Source organism: Mustela nivalis (assembly GCF_964662115.1).
Source record: "Mustela nivalis genome assembly, chromosome: 3".
NCBI classification, from domain to species: domain Eukaryota; kingdom Metazoa; phylum Chordata; class Mammalia; order Carnivora; family Mustelidae; genus Mustela; species Mustela nivalis.
This window is the reverse complement of record NC_139022.1, coordinates 48,192,164-48,214,834: the sequence shown is the minus strand read 5'-3', so window position 1 is coordinate 48,214,834 and position 22,671 is coordinate 48,192,164. Positions and strand designations below refer to the sequence as shown.

The window sequence follows — 22,671 nt, the reverse complement described above, 5'->3', positions numbered from 1 at the left end:
CAGCTGGAAACACAACTGATATTATTAGTATGCAAATCTAAGCTATCATCATGCACCTGTGACACAATACATTTTATAACAGCAAAATAGACGATTATTTCTAAATCCTTATGTTTATATCACAGAAAAGCAATTTTCAATAGTATTACCTAGTCTTGTCTGGGCTTCACCAAACACTATGTATCGTGGGCAAGTTAATCTATTTGGGTCTCAGTTTCCTCATCTATAACGGGGATGATCATAGTACCTATCGGAAAATGTTCAGAGAATTAAAAAAGTTAACTAAGGTGAAGCACTTTGAAAAATTAATAGCAGGGGCGCCTGGATGGCTCAGTGAGTTAAGCATCTAACTCTTGATTTCAGCTCAGGTCATGATCTCAAGGTCTTAAGATTGAGCCCTACATGGGGCTCTGAATTGGGCATGGAGCCTTCTTTTTTTTTTTTTTTTTTTAAAGATTTTATTTATTTATTTGACAGAGAGAGAGATCACAAGTCGGTGGAGAGTCAGGCAGAGAGAGAGAGAGAGAGAAGCAGGCTCCCGCTGAGCAAAGAGCCCTATGCGGGGCTCGATCCCAGGACACTGAGATCATGACCTGAGCCGAAGGCAGCGGCCCAATCCACTGAGCCACCCAGGCACCCCAGCATGGAGCCTTCTTAAAAGTCTCTCCCTCTGCCCATTCCCCCACACCCCTCCAAGCATATGCTCTCCCTTTCTCTCTTAAATAAAAAAAGTTAATAGCAAATAGTAAGTAACTCAAAAATTAAGTGTTATTTATTATTCACCTAACACATTCTAAAAAGCAGAATTAAGTGTGTGTGTACAATCATGAGGGTCACAAATACAAAGAAATATAGCATTAACTTCAGGCCCAGAGGGTACAGATAAGCTCAGGGAAGTATACTGATAAAAGTAACAAAATATTCAGCAATCTAAATTCCTGGGCCTCATTTTCTCATCTATATAGAAAAGGAATTTCTATAACAAAAATCCCCTTCAGTTTCAGATTTTAGGGAACTGTGGCATGCCACAGAGTCAATATTAACAACAAAGTATATCCTTTTAAAATATTTTAATTAATTTTTGGTATTAGCCAAGATGAAAATATTTCCTTCTTAGCTATTTCCTGGGCAAAGTTTATGTAAGTGGTGGACTGGTTGGTCTTCTCACAAACTTGACTCAGTCTCAAAGAATTGATATATAATCCTGTATGTATGTGTGTGTGGATACACACACACACACACACACATATATATATCCTGTATATATAATTTCTAGTCTCTTGGTAGCTCAAATAAAGTACATATTCCAAATAACAGAAAAAGTAAATTTTTTTACATTAAAAGGCAACAAATTATATTTTTAAAATAACCTTATTCTTAAACATAATCAAATTTCTCTATCAGAACAACATATGAGGAAAAAAGTATATAAATTGTTAAATAAGTGATGACCAATGGCAAACTAACCGTCTTGACTAGTACAATGTCAATTTTTTAGCCATCTAAATTCAATTGCTTGCTTTTGTTTTTCTTTTCATCAAAAGAAAATAATCATAAATTGAGGCTTCTGGCTTGGATGAAATAACGTCAAACATCCTGCAGAGAACAGATATAACTATACAAACCACAGAAAGAAAAAAAGCTTTTGTTTGAAGGTATGTAAGGGTAATCAAACCAGCAAACATGTGACAAAAATTCCATAAAAGAAGGGACCACATGAAGGTTACTGGGTACAAGGCTAGAAGGCAAAAGTCAACTGTATTTTTATATGTGGAATATACCACGATAATGGATGGCCTAATGTTTGTAAAAAAGTTAACTGCACTAAAATTGATCTATTGGTTCAATGCAATCCCAACTAAAATTCCAACTTTTTGGGGGGTAGAAATTTAAAAGTTGATCTTAAACCTATATAGAACTATAAAGAAAACCAATGCAATCTTGAGAAGGAAACAAATTAAAAGACTTAAGCTATCATTAATATCCATTCTAAAACCACAGTATTTAAAACAGTATGAGGTTAGTCAAACAGACAAATTGAATAGAGTCTACACAAGATCCACAGAAATAGTTTCACTAATAATTAATGACAAATATGGTGCTACGGTAAATTAGGCACACTGGTCTTTTCAATAAATGGTGGTAGATATCCATATGGGCAAAATGGAACTTGATCCCTATCTTCATACAATTCACAAAAAAATCAATTCCAAATAGATTGCAGACCTAAATATTGAAGGTAAAATAATAAGGCTTCTGGAAGACAGCTTCATAAAAAGTGTATTTTCATGACTATGCAGTATAAACAAAAATTCTTAAGCAGAACATGACAAGCATTAACCATAAAGGAAAATACTGTTAACTTAGATTTAACTAAAACAAAGAATCCATGTTTATTAAAAGACAGCTTTAAGAAAGAAATTTAAAAACAGGCTTCCATAGTGGGAGACAGTATTTGCATAACTTTTATCTGGAGAAAGACTCAAACCAAAATATATAAAAGAGCTATAAATGGTACAAAAAGACAACCCAATGTAAGGAAAAGTCATCAAAAACTTTAAATAGTCACTTCACAAACAGCAATAAACTTATGAAAAGATGTTCAACTCATTAACCAACATGGAAATATAAAATAAAACCATCACATCAATCATAAAAAAAATTTAAAAAAAATCCTTACAATAAAAAATGTCAGTAAGGAAGAACAGCAACTGAAATTGTCATGCAGCACAAGGACTAGCGCATCTATTTTGGGATGCCATTTGGAAATATCTACTGAAGTTGAACACGTGCATCCTCAATGATCAACAGTCCCATCCCATTTTATACCCACATAAATTCACATACATATATATAAATACATTCACAATATTCAAAATGGCTTTATTTGTAATAGATAAAAACCAGAAACAACCCAAATGTCCATTAATAATAGAATGGACAAATTGTGACATATCAAATGGAAACTAAAGATAATATACAGTATTAAAAAGGAATATATTATGGGGTGCCTGGGTGGCTCAGTGGGTTAAGCATCTGACTCTTGATCTTGGTTCAGGTCATGATCATGGGGTGCTGAGACTGAGCTTCACGTTGGGCTCTGTACTCAGCGCAAAGTCTGCTTGAGAATCTCTTTCCTCTCCGTCTGTCCCTCCCCCTGCTCGTGTTCCCCCCTCCACTAAAATAAATAAATAAAATCTTTTTAAAAAATGAATATACTACTATATGCACCACAGATGAATCTCACGAACACTAAGTAGAGCAGAGAAAGGCAGACACAAAGGAACACACTTAAGATTCCCTTCTTAGATCATTTCAAAAGAAAACTACTACTCACGATGAGAAAAGGGAAAATAAGGTTACTTCTGTAAAATTTGGCAATGATTTGAAGGACATCTAAGGGACTCTTTTGGGATGCCATAAATGCTGGAGGTGGTTACATGGGGGTTTTTAAACTTGAAAAATTCTCTGTACACTTCTGGTTTGTGCATATCTCCTATGTATGGGATGCTTATAATTCATATAATCAAAAAGTAACTTTATTTTTTATTATGTTACGTTAGTAACCATACAGTACGTCATTAATTTTTGATGTATTGTTCTGTGATTCATTGTTCACATATAACATCCAATGCTCCATGCAATATATGCCCATCTTAAAACCCATCACTGGGCCAACCCATTCCCCCACCCCTGTCCCCTCTAAACCCTCAGTAAAAACTGCCCTATTGGGTAAAGAAGGAAATAGGTAAAATACAAAAATCAGGACTTTAATTTTTTAAAATCAGTGGTAGCTCCTTTTGTGGATCTCAAAATCATTCACTAGGAAGATGTATTTAGGGATAAAATACCCCATCTATACATGCCATCCCCTAAGCAAATGTTTGTGTATCAGCTTCACCTTTGAGGAGATTAAACAGATAATTTAAACATTGACCTGATGCATTGAGTTCATAATCTGGCAGAAGTTCAGTTGTTAAGTATCTTGAATACACTTGGCATCTTATTTAAGTTTATTTAACTATTTGATATTATTTACATTTACTTAATAAACTTGAATTATCCCAACATAAAATGTGGCCTATCATCAGCTTTCTAACCTCCTAAACAGTAACATCTCTTCTTTTCTATAGTATTTCCATAGATATTCTACTGTCTCATAGGTTAGTTTGTGACTATAATAAACACATTGGGTAATTTTCTCATATAGGGTCTAAGAAAGTTTGAATCCTGACTCATGAAACATATGCTAAGAAAAAATTGCCAGTATGTGATCAGGAAAACCTGAATCTATCTGGATACATGATAATATTGAATTATTGTTAATTTTTTAGATATAATAATGACATTATTATTGTACTTTTAAATAGAGTCCTCATAATTTGTAAGTAGTGAAATGGTTACAGATGAAACTAAATGACTACTATTTCCTCCAAAATATTCCCCAGGAGAGGGTGAGAGAGGACAGTGAGTCACAGCTGAAGAGAAAGTGACGTTGAATTGATCAATGTGGTAGCTGAACTATGGATATGGGGAAGCAGGATTCAGGGGATGGGTACTTTAGTTGTTTTCATAACTTTACAGTACATTTGAAAATTTCCAACCCGGGGGGTGGGTGTGGGGAAAGAAGAGCTACAGACAAATTATTAATTTTGGAAGTCTTCTCAACCAAGAAAAATGCTAGTGTATTCTCTGGACACAAGATATTCATTTGCAAAATTTATGACATGTTCATCTGTATCTGCCCGTCACACTACTAAATCACAAGGATGCAACTGTCACAGAGAAACAAACTTTCAATGCTGGTAGAAAAACAGGACATCATTGAAAAATAAAGACGACAACTTAGCAGGTACATATTGACAACTACATAAAAGTAACATCTCTTTAATGCTGTAGGAATGGGAGCAAGGGACAACTTCAGAAATGCAGCTATAGTACTAGATAATTTTCCTGTTTAAGAACTACCCTCTTACATAAGGACTACATATACTAGGAAATATTGGGAGACGGGACAAAGAAACAAAGGCTGCTATTCTGTTTTAGCCTCATTTAATAATGAAGGCTCGACTTCAAATACAGTATCATAATTAAATATTTTCAAATTACCTTAACATTATACTCAGGATGAGAATTCATGTAATCAAAAAGCAGCTGATAATTCTTATACTGATGATCCCATTCTGTACGTTCAGAGTAGCGAAAATCATCTCCTAGTGGGGCCAGGACAACTGTAGTACGAAAGAGTTTTGACTTTTTTCGGTACTGATCTAGAAGCATCTCAGCCCTACAAAAGAGAAAGGGAAAATAAGAGTAATATTATGAAAAGGACAACAGGGCAACTCATTAAAAAGTATATTATGTTAAAAGAAATTGTTATATATTCTTCCTATATTCTAGATTAGTATGATTTATAAGGCAAATTTTTAAAAAACTACTAACTAATTTTCATTATCCATTTAAAATATTCCTGGGGCGCCTGGTCAGCTCAGTGGGTTAAGTCTCTGTCTTCAGCTCAGGTCATGTTCTCAGGGTCCTGGGATCAAGACCCGCATTGGGCTCTCTGTTCAGCGGGGAGCCTGCTTCCCCTTTCTCCCTGTCTGCCTCTCTGCCTACTTGTGATCACTTTCTGTCAAATAAATAAATAAAAATAAAATCTTTAAAATATTCCTAGATTCTGGGGTGCCTGGGTGGCACAGTTGGTTGAGCATCCACGCTCTTGGTTTTAGCTTGGGTCGTGATCTCAGGGTCATGAAATCAAGCTCTGCATTGGGTCCTGCACTCAGCTCAGAGTCAACTTGGGACTCTCTCTTCCTCTGCCTCCCCCCCCCCGCTTTCTCTCTCTCTCTCTAAAATGGATAAATAAATCTTTTAAAAAACATATTCATAGGGGCGCCTGGGTGGCTCAGTGGGTTAAAGCCTCTGCCTTCGGCTCGGGTCATGATCCCAGAGTCCTGGGATTAAGCCCTGCATCAGGCTCTCTGCTCAGCAGGAAGCCTGCTTCCTCTTCTCTCTCTGTCTGCCTCTCTGCCTACTTGTGATCACTGTCTGTCAAATAAATAAATAAAATCTTTAAAAAAATATATACTCATAAATTCTTACCAGAGGGAAAACCCCGCAGTTTCCAATAGATTATCCTTAGAGAACTAAAGTCACGTTCGAACTTTGGCATATAATAATTGGGAACATCAATAGCCTCCTGAAGCCCAGCCATACACACTGGATCCCAGACTGTCCGTGTTTTAAAATAAGTCAGTCCAAGAAGACAATAAGGAGTTCTCACCTATATAAACTTTGAAGCTGGCTTTGACTTAAGGTCCCTTTCTCTAATTTGATCTAAACTTGCCTGATTAAACATAACAAAAGTAATAGTTTAAATGAAATGGATTACAGAACCTGATTTCCTCTTCAAAAGGAAGAAAAGCAACTCACTTAACACCTGCCATTAATAAACTGGGTATCTGTCACAGTGTCCTTCCCAGTGCTGATCAACAGATAAAGCTTTGAAGTTGAATTAGCTTTTTTGATTTCTACCTCCCACAGATCTAACCCACAAGTCTAAAGGTCAGCTAAATACTAAATGTGCTGATGTGCTTTTATATATCGTATTCTTGTATTCTGCAGAAAACCTTTGGGGTTGAACTGCTGAGTGCTGAATCGGGGCACCATTTGAGCAAGTCTAGGAATACAAACTATTTAAGAGGAACGGCTTACAAAAATGAAATTAAATAAGCAGATGAACTCACAGTAGTTCTCTATGTAATGCCACGCTTAAGAAATTAGTGATGACTAATGTGCTTTTTACCCAATATTCCAATTTTCATGTCAAGGGCTATTGAGAAGTTCCAATTCACGATATAAAAACTTATGAAAAGAAACTCAAAGAACATCAATAATGGAAAGAAGTTTTTTATAGAATTAAAAACATTTAAATTTAGAATCTCATATGATCTTTTTATACTGATGGTCTCTGAAACTGCCTTGCAATATTAAATTATTAGTAAAATTCAATAACTTGGTGAGTAAAATATAACCATACTGTTCTGATATAACATAGTTTTCTGAGATTAGCATTCGGTAGAATACTCAATTGTTGCTAATATTTTACTAATATTCCACACTTAACCAAAAATAACTTTGGATTATTATTTATAATTAAAAAACACATGTCTAATGAAACTAATCAAATAGAAAGATAAATAAGAGAAAAATAAATGAGAGAGTAAACTGCACATAGAAATCATGGATAAAAGTATACTCAATCAGATCCCCCTAGGCAACCAGCATAGAAAAGGATAAGTGATCATTTAAGTGAATGCCGAGGTTTACTACTAGATACATCATATCTTGTGTGTATGTGCATAAGACACATAAGAGGAAAGAAATCACAAACATTAAATGTGACTTTTCCATTCAGCATCTGTCCTAATTCCCAAGCTCCTGCAAGAAGGTGTCAACACTGGCAAAGCCAAGAGACCAATCTATACTACCTGGTAGAGAGTGGATATTCACAAAATCTATGGTACACTAATGCCAAATGAATTGACCAATATCACATTTGAAGATGTGTAGCAGCAATCTGCTCTTTATTTCTACCAGGTTAGAAATGTCAACTTAACTAGAACCAAGAAAAAAGAAAAAATTCCCTAGAATATCCTATATCATGTGACATGTAAATCACCATTATATGTAAAATATACTGTATGAGAACAAACACTCAACTTGATAAAGAATGGTAATTCTTTATTTGTGAAGTAGAGGAACCTGTAAATTATAGTTAAATTTCATTTTCTTTAGGGTATTAAAAATCAAGTGCCACTAGGCCGGAATGCATGGTTTTGATCTCCATTCATCACAAAGTAAAAAGGAAGGTGATGTCTGGAATGTAAAGTAACCAGTAGAGTCAAGATTTCAAGACTTATAAGAAGTTTTTAAAAAAATCTACATAAGTATTAAATAGACTCTTTCATCTCCATGCCTCCAGGTGCCTGGAAACCACTTGCAGGTTCACTGGAAGTGACTGAGCACAAGGTCTGTTCCTGGGGGGCAATCTTTGAAGTGTCAGATGGGACACAGCAAAAGGATTACACAAAATAGCTTTTTTCCCCAATAATGCACTTTAAACAGGTACTCTTAACAGCACCCAAGAAAGAAAAGGAGGAGCCTCACAAGGTCTTTGGTGCACTGGGAGTTCCCAACTGAAGCATCTGGTTACCTTCAAAGGAATTCCCTATCTCTGACCTCTTGAGCTACAGAACAGCTTATGCTGCCCAACTTTCTACCTTTTGCCACATAATACACTGGATTATTCTCCTCTCTCTAACTAACCTAACCCCAGAAAGCATGCTGCTCACTTTCTTCATTCATCTTTATTGCAGCAGGAACCAATAAAATGAAACCAGGCTGATCCCTAATCTTGGACAGTTTTTCAAAATAACTATGAAAGTCAGATTTTACTAGAAGGGCTGTATGGCTTCAAGAAGTCTGCTATGTTAAGATACTTTTGTGTGTGCTACAGTGAGAGGCTCACAATGGAGTATTTTATGGCTCAAGGACTGACTCAAGGCAGAGATTCAATTCACCTTCTCCTTCCACACACAATTTTTAAAAAAGCAATTTTTAAAATAAATAGACTTGACAGTGCATACTGCAAAGATTTCACTCTATCTAAAAGGCTTTATCATTGTGTTTCGCAACCATGTGGGGTGTGGTTACGTGAGTACCATATTCTCATTTTGTTGGGCTGGAGATTTTTCGAAAGCTCCCTGGGTGAGTTGGGCAGCCATGCTTGGTAACTACTGACCTACCTCACCCCTGCCCATTTTAACCCTCCTATGGAAGGTAGAATGCCTGGCTGCTTCTTAGCAACTCACATGAACGTGGAGTTCCCAGAAACCATCAAATTTACAAATGGCAAAAAAAAAGAAAAAAAAAACAACCAAAACCCACATAATTATTGTTATACAATTAATGTACACAATATGAGGAGTTTAAAAATATACCTACATTTGTGTTACCATCATGTTACTGAAAATTTTTTAAGGATAACATGTATAAGAACCCAGGCAGAGTAGGTTTTCAGAAACCAGAAATTCTAGGGTCTTAAAAATAGAGTTAATGAAACTTGTGGTTTGCAGAATTTATGGCTGTCATCCTAGTTTAATTGTTTATTGTTCCCCCTCTAACTCTCAAAAATCTCCTCATGTGGATAATAAATAACACAATCGATCTAAAAAAAATAAAATAAAATAAAAGCCTGTATCATCTTTCTGCCAGAGGTGAGTGGTTTATATTGCAACACAATGTTTTATTTAAAGGCATTATACACCAGTAATTTTTAAGTGAAGAAATTAAACTTTAAAAAGCACACAAATGAGAAGTATAGGTAACTTGGTATAATGAGATGCCTCCATCATGAACAGAATTTTCTTCTTTAAAAAGTGATTCTTTCCTTTTTTATTTAAGAAAAGATCTTTAAGTATCAATATTCCTAATTAAAAATGGTCTGTGAGTCAAAAATATGAGAAAGATCGAAAGAGTGTATTCATCAGAGCTCGGCAGCATTCCACTAATATTGAAATTGTATTAAAAGAACAGATAATTATGCTCTTTATGTGTTCCATTTCAATAAACGTGTTTTTGCAGTTGGGTTGCTTTTCTTACTAATGTATACAATAGAGACCAGAAGTTTTATTATCAACGAAAGTATGTGAGATCAATGAAACGCAGCAGAAGGCTTTTATAATGAAAGCAAAGGAGAGGGTAATAACAGAGTGTTATAGGTTCTCCCCTGTATATTGATCAACTGTTGTTCATTTTCCATTAAGTTATAACACATAAAAGGCACAGTCAAAGCTCTGGCATTTTTAAGTTGCTTTAGATCTGGTTGAATAACTACCTTGAGCGTGGATGACGTTGGCCACTGAACCCTTTAGCAAGGAGCAGCAGAGCTGCTGCTTTGTTCGAGAGGCTGTCTTTACGAAATGCATATTCTCATACCTCTTTTGGACATTTCCAAGATGTATTGTTTCTGGGGGGACTCCCCAGGGACAACCGAATCTGCCTCCGGGAAGCCGTTTAAAATCAAACTGGCAGCATATTTTAGGATCAGGTCCGCACGTATGAGGGATGTCATAGCTGTAGAAGGGCATCATGTGGCAAAAAATATCTGTGCCAGATCCCAGATCTAAAATAAAGAGCCAACAGACAAAACCTGGATTTATAAACTGTGTTTTCCCAAAACTGATCAAATTGCCAGTATTTTCTACATATATAATGCAAGCTCCACCCTAAATCCACAACCTACTTGACTACTACTCGTACATAAGCCCCAGCCGCATTTAACGACCACCAGCCTAAAGGAAGAGACTTACATCTCAGTTTCTACCTCCTCTATCTCAACTGAGCAGAGACCCAACACGGACCAGCATCTGCTGGCCTGGAAAGATACAAACCGAACAGAAGCAAAACTTAATCACTGGCTCATCCAAAATTATGGGCTATGTCCATCCCTGTGACCATCCCATATGGGCTGCCAGCTCCTTGCCATATCTGCCCCCATAGCAGTTATGGGACCCACTGAGAAAGGCCATGACACTGGCTGCAGAGGAAAGGAGAGAAGAACAGAGGAAGAGAATAAAGGGAAGAAAGGAGGGAGGTAGGGAGGCTTATGAAATGCCGGGCAAATTCCTATCTCTTTCTTGCTGTGAGAAGAAAGGGCCACTAGAGGAGTTCACAGTCTCCTCCATGTTCACCAATGAAGAGCCACTGGGACTTGTCACCAAGAAAGCAACACAGGACAAGGGAAAGTACTTCTTAAAACCAAAGAACAAACAAACAAACAAACAAAAAAACCAAGAACAAAAACAAGGCAAACAAAAAATATACAGAAAGTGAGCACTGGTTCCTGATGTAGAACTGTCTTTAATTAAATCCTCAATGCCAGCAAGTATCCTTATCACTGCCCTTGAGAGGTCAGAAGCCTACCACCCAGTGATGGAAAGCTTAAACAAGGGTTAACAATTGTTACCTTTGTCGTCTCCTGATCTGTAAATACCACTCTCCCCTTATTTAAGTGTGGATTTCTACTTCTCAGCAGTGGGTTATGTACTGCTTTTATGACAAAGACAGACACAACAACATCAACGAAAAAAAAAAAAAAAAAAGACAACACACACGTTTGAAAGAATGAAAATAACTGCTTCATTAAGAACCAGAACACACAAAGAAGCTCAAATGAGTTCCAAAACATAATTTTGAAGCAACATGTTCAAATCTATCTGGTAAGTGCTAAAATATTCCAGTTCTATCTCATACTCCATTTAGTTAAAGTAATTACCAGCTCTTTTCCAAATTTTAAAGCTATTCTAATTTGTATATTTCTGTGCTGTCAGTTGCTTCTCTGAATCACACTCGAGTGTGACATCATAGATGCTGGTCACTAGTGTTTGCTATCTGCACAGAGGCCTTGGGTGGCAACTTTTCTTGCCTTCTCCTATAGATCAAAGACACACTCGACAGCCCCACTCCTTTGCCGCACCTGTACTATTTAGCAGCTCATTTGCACATCTCAGTTTATCTGCTGCCAGTTGGTCTTGTCTTTTATCACACTAAGACTGTAATTTCCTGATAGGCAAAGAAGTTTTCTTTATTTTTTCCAAGCATGGTGTTCAGTACATAAAAGTACTTAGTAATTTCTTGCTGATTGATATTTATGGGCAATTTGAATGTGGGCAATACTGTAAGCAGGGCCTCTTCACATTAAAAATCCTTTTTTTTTAAAGAAATTAATATGCTCTTTTGCATTTGATCAAACTATACAGAATATAACCTCCTACGAGTTCTTGTTTTCCCTACAGGTTTTAATTCCCAGAATAAAAAATTATACAGTTTAATTTCTTTCCTTACTGAAAAAACAGCAGTATGTATAACAAAGTTACCGTCTAGATTTACAAATGATTTTTTGAAAACACTTACAGGGGGAACTAACTTACACAGGAAAGCAAGTATGATGCAATGCAGTCATTTCTGAACATTGTTTTAGCAATGAAATCCTTTTTGCAGATGAAATCTTACTGAGATCTCAGTACCAGGATGGCAGTGAATGCCAGGGGCTTAAAGCCTGGGCTTCTGAACTACACAAAGCTGTATGTACCTGTATGACTTTTGGCAAATGGTTTCACAGCTCTAAGCATCCACTTCTTCGCCATTTGAAAGGGATAATAAGAGAACCAAAGTTAAAGGATAACGATCTAGTGAGAGAGCAGGTGTAAGGCATACAATACAATGCATGGCCCATCATAAGAACTCAGTAAAGAAAAAGAAGTAATAGAGTATTCTGAATTAAATGTGGGTTGGGAAAGGCAAAAACCTCTCAAGAAGCCTAAATCTTGTCTCCTCCCCACCCCACAGCTGAGAGCTGTAGAAGTATGACCTTGGCAATACCTGTGTACCCACAGAATACAGCGTGAAAATAAGCAGGACAGGTAATAGGAGGGAGGGCTGTTCCAGGACGACAGGATTAAGGTTTTAAAAAAAGCAATCCTTACTAGATGCAGAGAGAGGAAAGCCAAAAGGAGAAAACACAGGCTGAATGTGAAATAAATGACTGGACATAAGTTCTAACACATGTTCAACTTTGTTATAAAACACGTCCTTTTCAAAACAGAAGTAAAAGCATTATTTGCAAAAGACCGATTGTTTACATTTCTTTACCTCCTTAAGGCATGAAAAAGAAGCCACAATGTTCTATAGATAAAGAGCCTCAGCACTTATTAAGAGAATCTTAACACAAAAACACTGGGGAAAAAATTGTAAGAATGTGTATCCAGAAGCAACCTCATTCTCAAGACAGACACTCTGAATATAAAACCCGTAAAAGCAGAAGTTCATAACCCTTATGAAGGAACATCTAGGTCAAGTGAGATCTTCTACTTTCATCACACCCCACATACCCCAACTCTGTCTCCAAAAAAATTCCAGCGTTTTATGCAATGCAAAATGTTTTTTAATTGCATAATGAACTCTCTGAATAAGCATGTGAGAAAATCCAGCACGTTTGAGGAGATAAGCCATCGTTGGTGAATGTCCAAAAGGATCAATAGACCAACCGGACCGAGGTTTCACTCCTGTTGATAAAGAAAATAAGTGTTATTTTTTTAATTGCTAATGAAATGAAAAGAAGTCACAATCCATTCAGACCATTCAGAGTTCTACAGTATTCTGGGTTTGGGGACGAAGCATCTCCCCAGCATTACCTCTTAGCATATACTCCCAGCAGGGCTCCCAACTGGGAGGATCCTGCCACCATGTCTTCCCAAGCAGAGGAATGGTGCTAGAGGTTAATCAGTTGGTGCTGAAAGAGGCACTCTGCCATCTTGTAGGTATTAGAAAGCTACTGCCATTTAATGGAGCTAGAGAAACAAACAGGACCTAACCTTCCGCCTTCTAAGACCTCACAGTCTTGTTTTCCTTTGAGTTGGATAACCCAGCAACTGCTGCTATGTAATAAAAAAGTAAGCTAACGTATTTCAACCTGTACCCCTCAATCACAACGTTAAGGAATTTTCAGGCTTTCATACCTCACAACAGCTCTGAATCATCTTTTTATATAATAGCAGCACTGGCCAAAATAATTAGCACATTTCATTAAATCTTGATGAAATATAATTGTAACATAATATAATGCTGGTACTTTCTCTCTACCCAGAAAGGATTAATGGAATTTTTCACAACTGACTCACAGCAATTATGAGAGCCACAGACTAAAGATACAGCTCAATTTCACACAGGGTACAGTATAAAAAAAAAACATAATAAATGTAATGATTGGGATTAAAGAAAGACAACTAGTTATCCAGCATTTTACAAATCTGATCTTTTATTTATTCAGGATACTCAGAACTCTGTGGAACAATCTTGAAGATGAACACAGGGCTGGGAAGCCCACGGAGAAGACCGGAGAAAAAGTCAGAACTCTCAGAGGACCAAGAATATGTGTCAAAACTCAAAGAACCAACCACATATTTTTGTATTTCACATATGCAATTCACCTCTAAAACCTAAAGAAGCCTTGAACTCAATTTAGTATTTTTGCGTTTTTGTGGTGGTATGGTTTAACAATTCTGGAACTACTTCTTCTGTATTCCAAGATTGGGCAAATTAAGACAAGGAAGCCAGGTTTCCCACTGTTAAGGAACCATCAAATATGTAAATGTGGGAGAGCAGAATGTACTTAGAACACTGAATTGAAATAGGAGGCATCAGCACTAACTTAGGTTTTTTTAAGAAACACACACCCACACCCATTTTCTAGCTCTGTCCTAGGAAGGCCTAGATGCAGTAACACCCCAGGACCAATGAGTACACCTTAGCTTCTAGATATGACACTATGCTCTATTAAAAATAACCTTAAGGAAATGCTCATTCCAGGATGGTGATTAGGAAAATACAAATAAGCCTGGAAATTATACTTAGAGCATAAAGTAAAGAAATGGTCAAAGCATCATGGGAACATATTAAAATAACTCGGGAGACAGCCTGTAGGACCTTCCACTATCCAAATGTGTGACAACTGGGGTATCAAAATAAACAATGATAGTATTGGATTATAACCCACTGAATAAAGTAAGAAGCCATGAGATCCATGAGCCCCAAATAAAAAGAAAATTAAAAAAAAAAAGAAATAGAAAACAAAGGAAATAAAAAGGGAAGGTATTCCTTTCAACAGAATTCCAACTAATAATTATAGAAAGAATGACAAAGTTAGAAAATCATCAATGGATCCTAAAACTACAACATGCAAGTCTGATGAGGAAAAGGATATTTACCTAATCTCAACGTGTCTCCCATAAATAAGTTAAGAATTAAAGAAGAAAAATGTGATAGTACAGCAAAGAAACTTAACAGACACAAATTAAGCAACTGACCAAGTCTAGTAGCACCAGGATTAAAGCAGAGTGCACTGAGGCCAGCAGGACATCACTGCAGTGATCTTCCAGCAAAAGTAGTAGACTAGGTTAGGTTACAAAAGAAAGGAGGAAGGGAAAATAACCTGAAGCTAATCACATGGAAATGGACACACTCAAATAAAAAGACTTTCTACAACAAAGGTTTGCACTCCTCAAAAATATTAAGATCAAGAAATTAAAAAAAAAAAAAAAAAGGCCGAGGAGCTAGCTGTTCCAAATTAAAGGAGATGGAAGAGATGTGATAACTAAATTCAACACATGACCATGGTTGGATCCTGGACTTCAAGGAAAAAAGGAAGCACCTTTCATTAAAAAAGAAAAAAAAAATGCTACTGAGACAATTTGAATATAGCCTATGAATTATATTATAGTATTATATCACCACCACCATTCTGGATTTGGTAACTTTCTTCTGGTTATATAAGAAAATGTCCTTATTTCTTAGAAAATACACCAGGAAAGACTGGAAGATAAAGGAAGATGCCTCCAACTTACTGTCAAATGGCTAAAAAAAAAAAAAGGATATAAATCAAAGTAGAAGACATATGAAAGAACCCTTCCCAGCTGTCATGCAACTTTTTATAAGATTGAAATTATATCAAAATTAAATTATAGAGGGGCGCCTGGGTGGCTCAGTGGATTAAGCCGCTGCCTTCGGCTCAGGTCATTATCCTGGGGTTCTGGGACTGAGTCCTGCATCAAGCTCTTTATCCAGCAGGGAGTCTGCTTCTCCCCCTCCCTGTTGCTCCCCCACTTGTGCATTCTCTGTCTCTCCCTGAACAATAAATAAATAAAATCTTCAATAAAAAAAAAAGTTGTAATAAAGGATTGCAAAGTCCCAAATACAAAGGGTGGACTTAGCTTAGAAGTGAGAATAAGAATCACCATCAAATTCTACAGTGATGTCAGATTCTAGCATAGTCAGGGATATTTTCCATATCAAACTCACTTGACACATTAGGAGCAGCAACCTAGCTGCAGTGGACTTGAAAGAGTCCCTGGGAGGCAACAATAGAGAAAAGAAAGAATATAAACCGTATTTTTTAAAACTCTGACATGAAATGAGATGAGACCTAGAAAGGTACCCTGCTAGGGTTTTCCTTGGTATGGCAAGTATTGTTTCAAAAGGGGGAATGGGGCAAATTTAGGGAAAAGCGCAGCATTAAAAAAAAAAAAAAAAAAAAAAAAAGGCCAAAGTTTTATAATGGGCATGTCTGCCAATACCAGGAAAGGTCATGAAAAAAATTTTGTGCCATTGGGCAAGATTAAGATTATCAAAATATGTAAAACTAAAAATTGTTAGGAAAAATGATAAGAAATAGTCATTAAAAAGAATAAATATACCACTTGATTTTTGTCAAACCTAATAGACTTAAAAATTACAACATGAGTTATCTGAATAATATAATTGGCACAACTGGATTATTCCAAGTACATTTACTATGAAAGCATAATAGAAGTCAGGTAACAGTTAAAAAAAATGGATATGTGGGCCCAAAGACAACCTTAATAATTCAAACTTTAAAAAATTTATAATGATATTTGAATAATAGAGTTCACAAAAGCAGAAATTAACAAAAAACTGAATAATTTTAAAAAGATTCCATGACCAAATATAAAAATAAAGCATCCAAAATAACATGTTGTTCTAAGCTGCTTAGAAAACAGAGCATGAATTTATAAAATGCAGCCAAAGCTACAAAAAAGGTAATTCATAGTCTCAAATGTGTTCATCATCTAAATGTAAGAGCTAAAACCATACAATTCCTAGGTATAAACCACAGAGTAAATTCTTATGACCTTAAGTGAGATAACTGTTTCTTGGCTGTGACATCATAAAAACAAGTGATGAAAGAAAAACTAAACAGGACTTCATGAAAATCAAAACATATGCATCAGAGGACACCTTCATGAAACTGAAAAACAACCTACAGAATGGAAAAAAATAATTTGCAAATCCTTGTCTGACAAGAAACCTGTATCAAGAATATATAAAGAACCCTTATAAGTCAACAATAAAAGGACAAAGAATCCAATTATAAAAATAGGCAAATAATTTGCACAGGCATTTCTCCAAAGAAGATATGCAAACAGCCAATACACACAAGAATAATGCTTAATATCATTAGTCTTCAGGAAAATGCAGATCAAAGCCATCATGAGGGACCATTTCATACACAGTAGCATAGTGAAAATGAAAAAGACAGTAACAAATGTTGTTGCACACGTGAAGAAATTAGAAACCTCATACGTCGCTGGAGGGGACGTAGAATGGTAGAGCCATTTTGGAAAACAACTAGGCCCCCTTGAAATGCTAAGCACAGAGCTACCATATGGCCCAGCAATCCCATTCCTAGCTAGGTATACACCCAAAAGAAATGTAAACCTACGTCCTCACAAAAATGTACATAACTGTGGGAGGTGGAGATGGGGTAACTGGGTGATGGGCATTAAGGAACTGGGTGATGAAATGATGAGCACTTAGTGTTATATGCAACTCATGAATCACTAAATTCTACCCCTGAAACTATTAATCTGCTGTATGTTAATTAAACTGAATTTAAATTAAAAAAAAAAAAAAAGAACAAAAACAAAAAACTTACAGAAGTGTGTATAGCAAGCATATGCACAGTAGCCAAAAAGGGAACACTCTAAATGTCCATCAAGTGAAAAAAGGAGAAACAAATGTGGTCTTTCCAAACAAAATAATATTATTCAGCTATAAAAATGAATGGAGCACTGATGCATGCTACAATATGAATGAACTTGAAAACATCATGCCAAGTAAAAGAAGTCCGTTACAAAGGCCTTACTATAGGATTCTGTGTATCTGCAATGTCCAGAAAAGTCAAATCCATACATACAAAAAGCAGATGAGAGGGCTCCTGGATGACTCAGTCCATTAAGGGTCAAACTTGATTTTGGCTCAGGCCCTGTTGAGCTCCGCAGTCAGTGCGGACTCTTGGATTCTCTGTCTCCCTCTGCTCTTCCTCCCTGCCCCCCACACTCCCCAGTCTCTAAAATAAATGAACACATCTTAAAAAAAAAAAAAAAAAGCAGTCGTGGCATGGGCTTAGGGCAGGAAAGGTTGCAGGCAATTAGAAGTGTGACTACTAATGGTTAAGAGATTTCTTTTGGGGGAATGTTGAAAATGTTCTAAAAATAGGTGGTGGTAATGGTTGCACAACTCTGTGAACATACTCAAAACTACTGAACTGTACACTTTAAGTGCGTACATGTTATGATACAGGAGACAATACAATTGTAAGAAGAAAATTTATGCTGAGCAAAGGCCGCCAGGTCCCAAGAGTTCACATATATGAAGTTCTGAAATAAGCAAAAATAATCTACAGTGATAGAAATCAGGGAGCAGCTGGCTGCAGGAGACTTGAGGAGGATGAGGGAACTTTCTGGGGTGATGAAAAAGTGGCTCATTGGGTATATTTTCCCCAAAACTTGAACTCCATAGTTAAGATTTACATGTTACACTGCATTTAACTATATGTCAATAAAAGCTAAACGTAAAGGAAAAAAAAAATCCCCCAAACTGAGGTTTATAAAGAAAACATTTGTGGTTTAGAAAATAGCTAAGTATTTAAGAAAAGTGGCACTGTGTAGGGGGTCCCTAAGTCTGCCTCCCCCATTTAGTGACCTATTAAGACTCAGTATACAGTCCTGCTCACAGCTGTGATTTATTACAGTGAAAGGATACAATGCAAAAATCCACAAAGGGAAAAGGCACGGGGGCGGGGCGCAGGCGGGCACAGTGTCCCTGGGAAACCAAGCACAAGCTTCTAAGAGTCCTTCCCTATGGAGTCACACGGGATGGGTTCAATTCCTCCATGTTTTGACAACAATCGAAACAACTGACAAGAGTGAAATGCTGTCAACCAAGGAAGGCCCCGAGAGACTCCATGTTCAGGGTATTTACTAGGGGCTGGTCATGGAGACACCCTCAGGCTAGCAGTACATACTAAGATTCTGGACTTCCAGAAGGAAACGAACTCAATACACAATCACAGTAGCATCTATGATTAGCATAAACTACATTGTTTTTATACAGTTTAAACATAGTGAACAAATTCCATAGTATCAGTGTGGTAAGTATACATGTTTTTTATTGAACTTATTTCTTGGCATTTCCATTTTTTGTTAGAGATTAACTCACTGCCACCCCTACTCATTCCTTATATTTTGGAATAATTCAACTTAAAAGAAAAGGTGTAAGAATAATATGAAGAACTCCCATAAACTCCTCCACCAGATTTACTATTAATATATTTGCTTTATTTTTTTCTTTTGCCATATCGTTGGTATGATTGTTGTTATTATCAGAATAAGTTGCAGGTATCATATCTGTACAGAAAAGAGATAACACAGGAGGTCTGAATGTACTATCTTTAGAAAGGTCTTGCTTGGAAGCTTTGCACTTGGCTGTTGTCTGGGGACTTGGATTTCCTAAATGCTATAAAACTATACTAAGATATGAAATATTTGAAAAGAATTACATACTGCAAGATGCAAATATTAGACATTGCAAAGATTTAAATGAACCCCATGTTCTTACAAGTTGTAGCGAACACCTGATTTTTATCAGTGCAGTAGCCCCTTCCCCACATCTTGGGGTAACAAGATCCTTCTTTCTCAGGGAGGACCTAATCACATGGTTCCAGTGGAGCTGACTGTGCATTCCACAAACCCCTCTCCCCCATGACCATTTCCTATAAATTGACTAGGCCTTGATGTTTTCAGCTCCTATACTTCTGGCCACAGAAACTGGCTCAGAATTATACACTTAATTCGAAGTGAGGCAATTAGATAACGTATTAAGAAAAACTTCTACTGATTAGACTGGGAAGATGAGAATCCTAGTTGCCTATGGCCATCTTAGCATGTGAAGAGAACCAGGAGAAGACTAAAGCCATGCAGAATAAGCAGAGCCAAGCAGTGCCCAGGTGGCTCAGTCGGGTGAGCGTCCGATTCTTGATTTATGCTCAGGTTATGATCTCAGGGTAGTGAGATCAAGACCCATGTAGGGCTCTGTGCTGGGCATGGAGACTGCTTCAGGTTCTCTCTTTCCTTCTCCCTCTGCTCCTCCCCGACCCTCCCTCTCACAAATAAATAAGCAAATAAGCAGATAGAGCCAAAAGAGACAGTGTCCACACAACATAATTTGAGTCCCCTGGATCCAACCTTACCTGAACCTACCATACCTCTGGAATTCTCAATGACAAAACTAATAACTTTCTTTAGTTCTTCTTTTTCTTAGGCAAGTAAATTAGGTTTTGCCTCTTCTAACCAATAGTTTTAATATAAAATTAAAATCCCAATGGGATACCATTAGAAAAAAATTATTCTAAAATTAATAAGAAGAGTACATAAAATAATAGATTATAAAGTAGATGACCCAGAAAGTGACCATATTATATTTACATAAGTTAGCTTATATTTGAAGAGACATCATAAATTAATGAAGGATAAAAAATAGAGGGAAAATTGGTTTTTAAAAAAAATAAAACAGAGCCTCAATCTCACGTTCCCCAAAATTAATTACCCAAAGTAGTCCAAATGAAGGAGAAAGACATCAATACATACCTAGATTTTTTTCCAGCCACTGATGTCCTTCAATTAGTTGGTCAATTAAGGCAAAATAATGTGCAGCAGCTTCATCAGGCATAACCCAGCCACCTGTCACAATTTCAAATTGACCATTCTGTAGCAAACTAGAGAGAAAATAATATAGTTATAGTAACATATATAAGAAAAGTTTAAATAAAAGATTCAAAATAGTGCAAACATTAGGGACAGCCATCAAGCAAGTATAACCAGTATTTATATGAGTTACTAAAAAAAATTTTTTAAACCAGGGAATAAATTTCAACTTTGGGGCCCTAGTGATAAAACATCTGTAGGAAAGTGTGTGCAGTGACCCCTCCCCCCATCCTTTCCTAAGCAAAGCCACTGCAGGTGACTTTGGAAATTCCTTTTCATAAGGTTGATCTCCCAGACAACTCTAAAGATCCTGAGATTAGGAGACACATTTGATTTATTTCTGAATCTTACAAAGCACCTAGCAAAGTGCTTTCCTTGCAGTATATGCTGAATGTTTATTGGAGGGCTGTCATTTTAAGCATGATATTTGTTTCAATATACCTATATTGAAAAACCAATATTTATTTTAGTCCTTCTGACAATGGTGAGTTAATCATGAAAACTACACAAAAGTAATAATAATAAAGGTAAAGCCAGTAGATAACATGCCTCTGGGAATACAGAAAACATTATAAAGCACTTTGCTCCAGATTCAGTTAAAATGTGTCTATACAGGGGTGCCTGGGTGGCTCAGTGGGTTAAAGCCTCTGTTTTCGGCTCAGGTCATGGTCCCAGGGTCCTGGGACTGAGCCCTGCATCAGGCTCTCTGCTCAGCAGGGAGCCTGCTTCCCTCCCTCTGTGCCTGCCTTTCTGCCTACTTGTGATCTCTGTCTATCAAATAAATAAAATCTTTAAAAAAAATATGCGTCTATATAGTTTATTTTACATTATTGATTGAAAAACTCTAACATTACCATTTCTTGTCCAATGGGTACTCCTTTGCCATAATACTATCAAGGTAACTAGATTTCAAACCCTAGAACAACTGAATTGTTACAAGAAAATCCTTTCCTCCAAAAAAACAAAATCATAGACTATTAAAAATGTGAAGAAGTGTCCAAGGAAGTATAGAAGTTGAGAATTTAAGCAAACACCTTCAATGCCATAGATTTGTCAGTTTGCAGTAAGATGGTTTGAAAAATAGTGTAGAATTTCAGATAAAAAAGCAGCTCTAATAAGGGTACACATCACTGGATACCTACCCCCAACAGCCAAGTACCAAGCCACATTTAGTCAAAGTAGCCCAGAAGCATAAAAGATAAACATTTTCCTCTAAAACCTATAACAGAATCCACTACATTAATACGACATCTCATTTATTCAAATATATGCATAATCATATAATCCATGACAGAGTGGATAATGGACACTAACTTTAAAAATGAATAATGCCTTGTATAAAATTTTTAAATGTTAATTTAATCTGTATTGCCATGGGAATCACCAACTAACATAATTTTACATGGAATTATGATGGCTAACGTCATTACAGTGTCTACAAAAACCCAAATGTCCAGCCAAACCTTAGATTCTCATAGGCCCAAATCAAGAACTTCTGATATGCATGCTGGAAATCTCAAAAAAAAATTCATTTCTTTAAGAACACAACTAAATCCAAGGTTATTTTGTCCTATTCTTAAAGCCAAACTACTTCCAGTCAATTCTCCCTCACATCTTTCTGGTGAGTGCCAGATTTAGCCGCACTGTGGAGGCCTCGGCCCAGACCCAGCACTTATGTCTTATGGCCAGTACCTAGAAGCCTGAGATGTCAGGACCAATTTGGGATTTAAATTCTGGCCATCAAATACAGAAACCTGGCTTCTTATCTTAGCATTCCAGCAAATAGATCTTTCAGAAAAAATTCAGAAATAAATTGGTCAAAACAAAGTCTTTGCTGCTTCTAAACAGAAAATAGAAATTACAGATTAAGAAATCAAAAAATTAAAATAAAAAAAATCACGCCAATGATGGAATTTTTCATTTCAGTTTTATTTTGCTACATGATCCCTGTCCCACGGCATGAATGGGCTCCAAAAACAGTTGAGAAAAG

The 22,671-nt window shown here is 36.5% G+C and overlaps 1 protein-coding gene across 2 annotated transcripts in view; it reads right to left on the bottom strand.

The window, feature by feature from the left end:
* Positions 1 to 22,671, bottom strand: part of MAN2A1 (mannosidase alpha class 2A member 1) — a 170,013-nt gene that overhangs the window by 87,442 nt on the left and 59,900 nt on the right. For both annotated transcript variants that reach the window (XM_082724900.1, XM_082724901.1), the window contains exons 5-8: positions 20,565 to 20,692; positions 12,954 to 13,127; positions 10,000 to 10,186; positions 5,110 to 5,287 (exon numbers count right to left, since the gene is read on the bottom strand). In XM_082724900.1, coding sequence (XP_082581026.1) covers positions 5,110 to 5,287; positions 10,000 to 10,186; positions 12,954 to 13,127; positions 20,565 to 20,692 — 667 coding nt within the window. The remainder of the gene's footprint in view (positions 1 to 5,109; positions 5,288 to 9,999; positions 10,187 to 12,953; positions 13,128 to 20,564; positions 20,693 to 22,671) is intronic.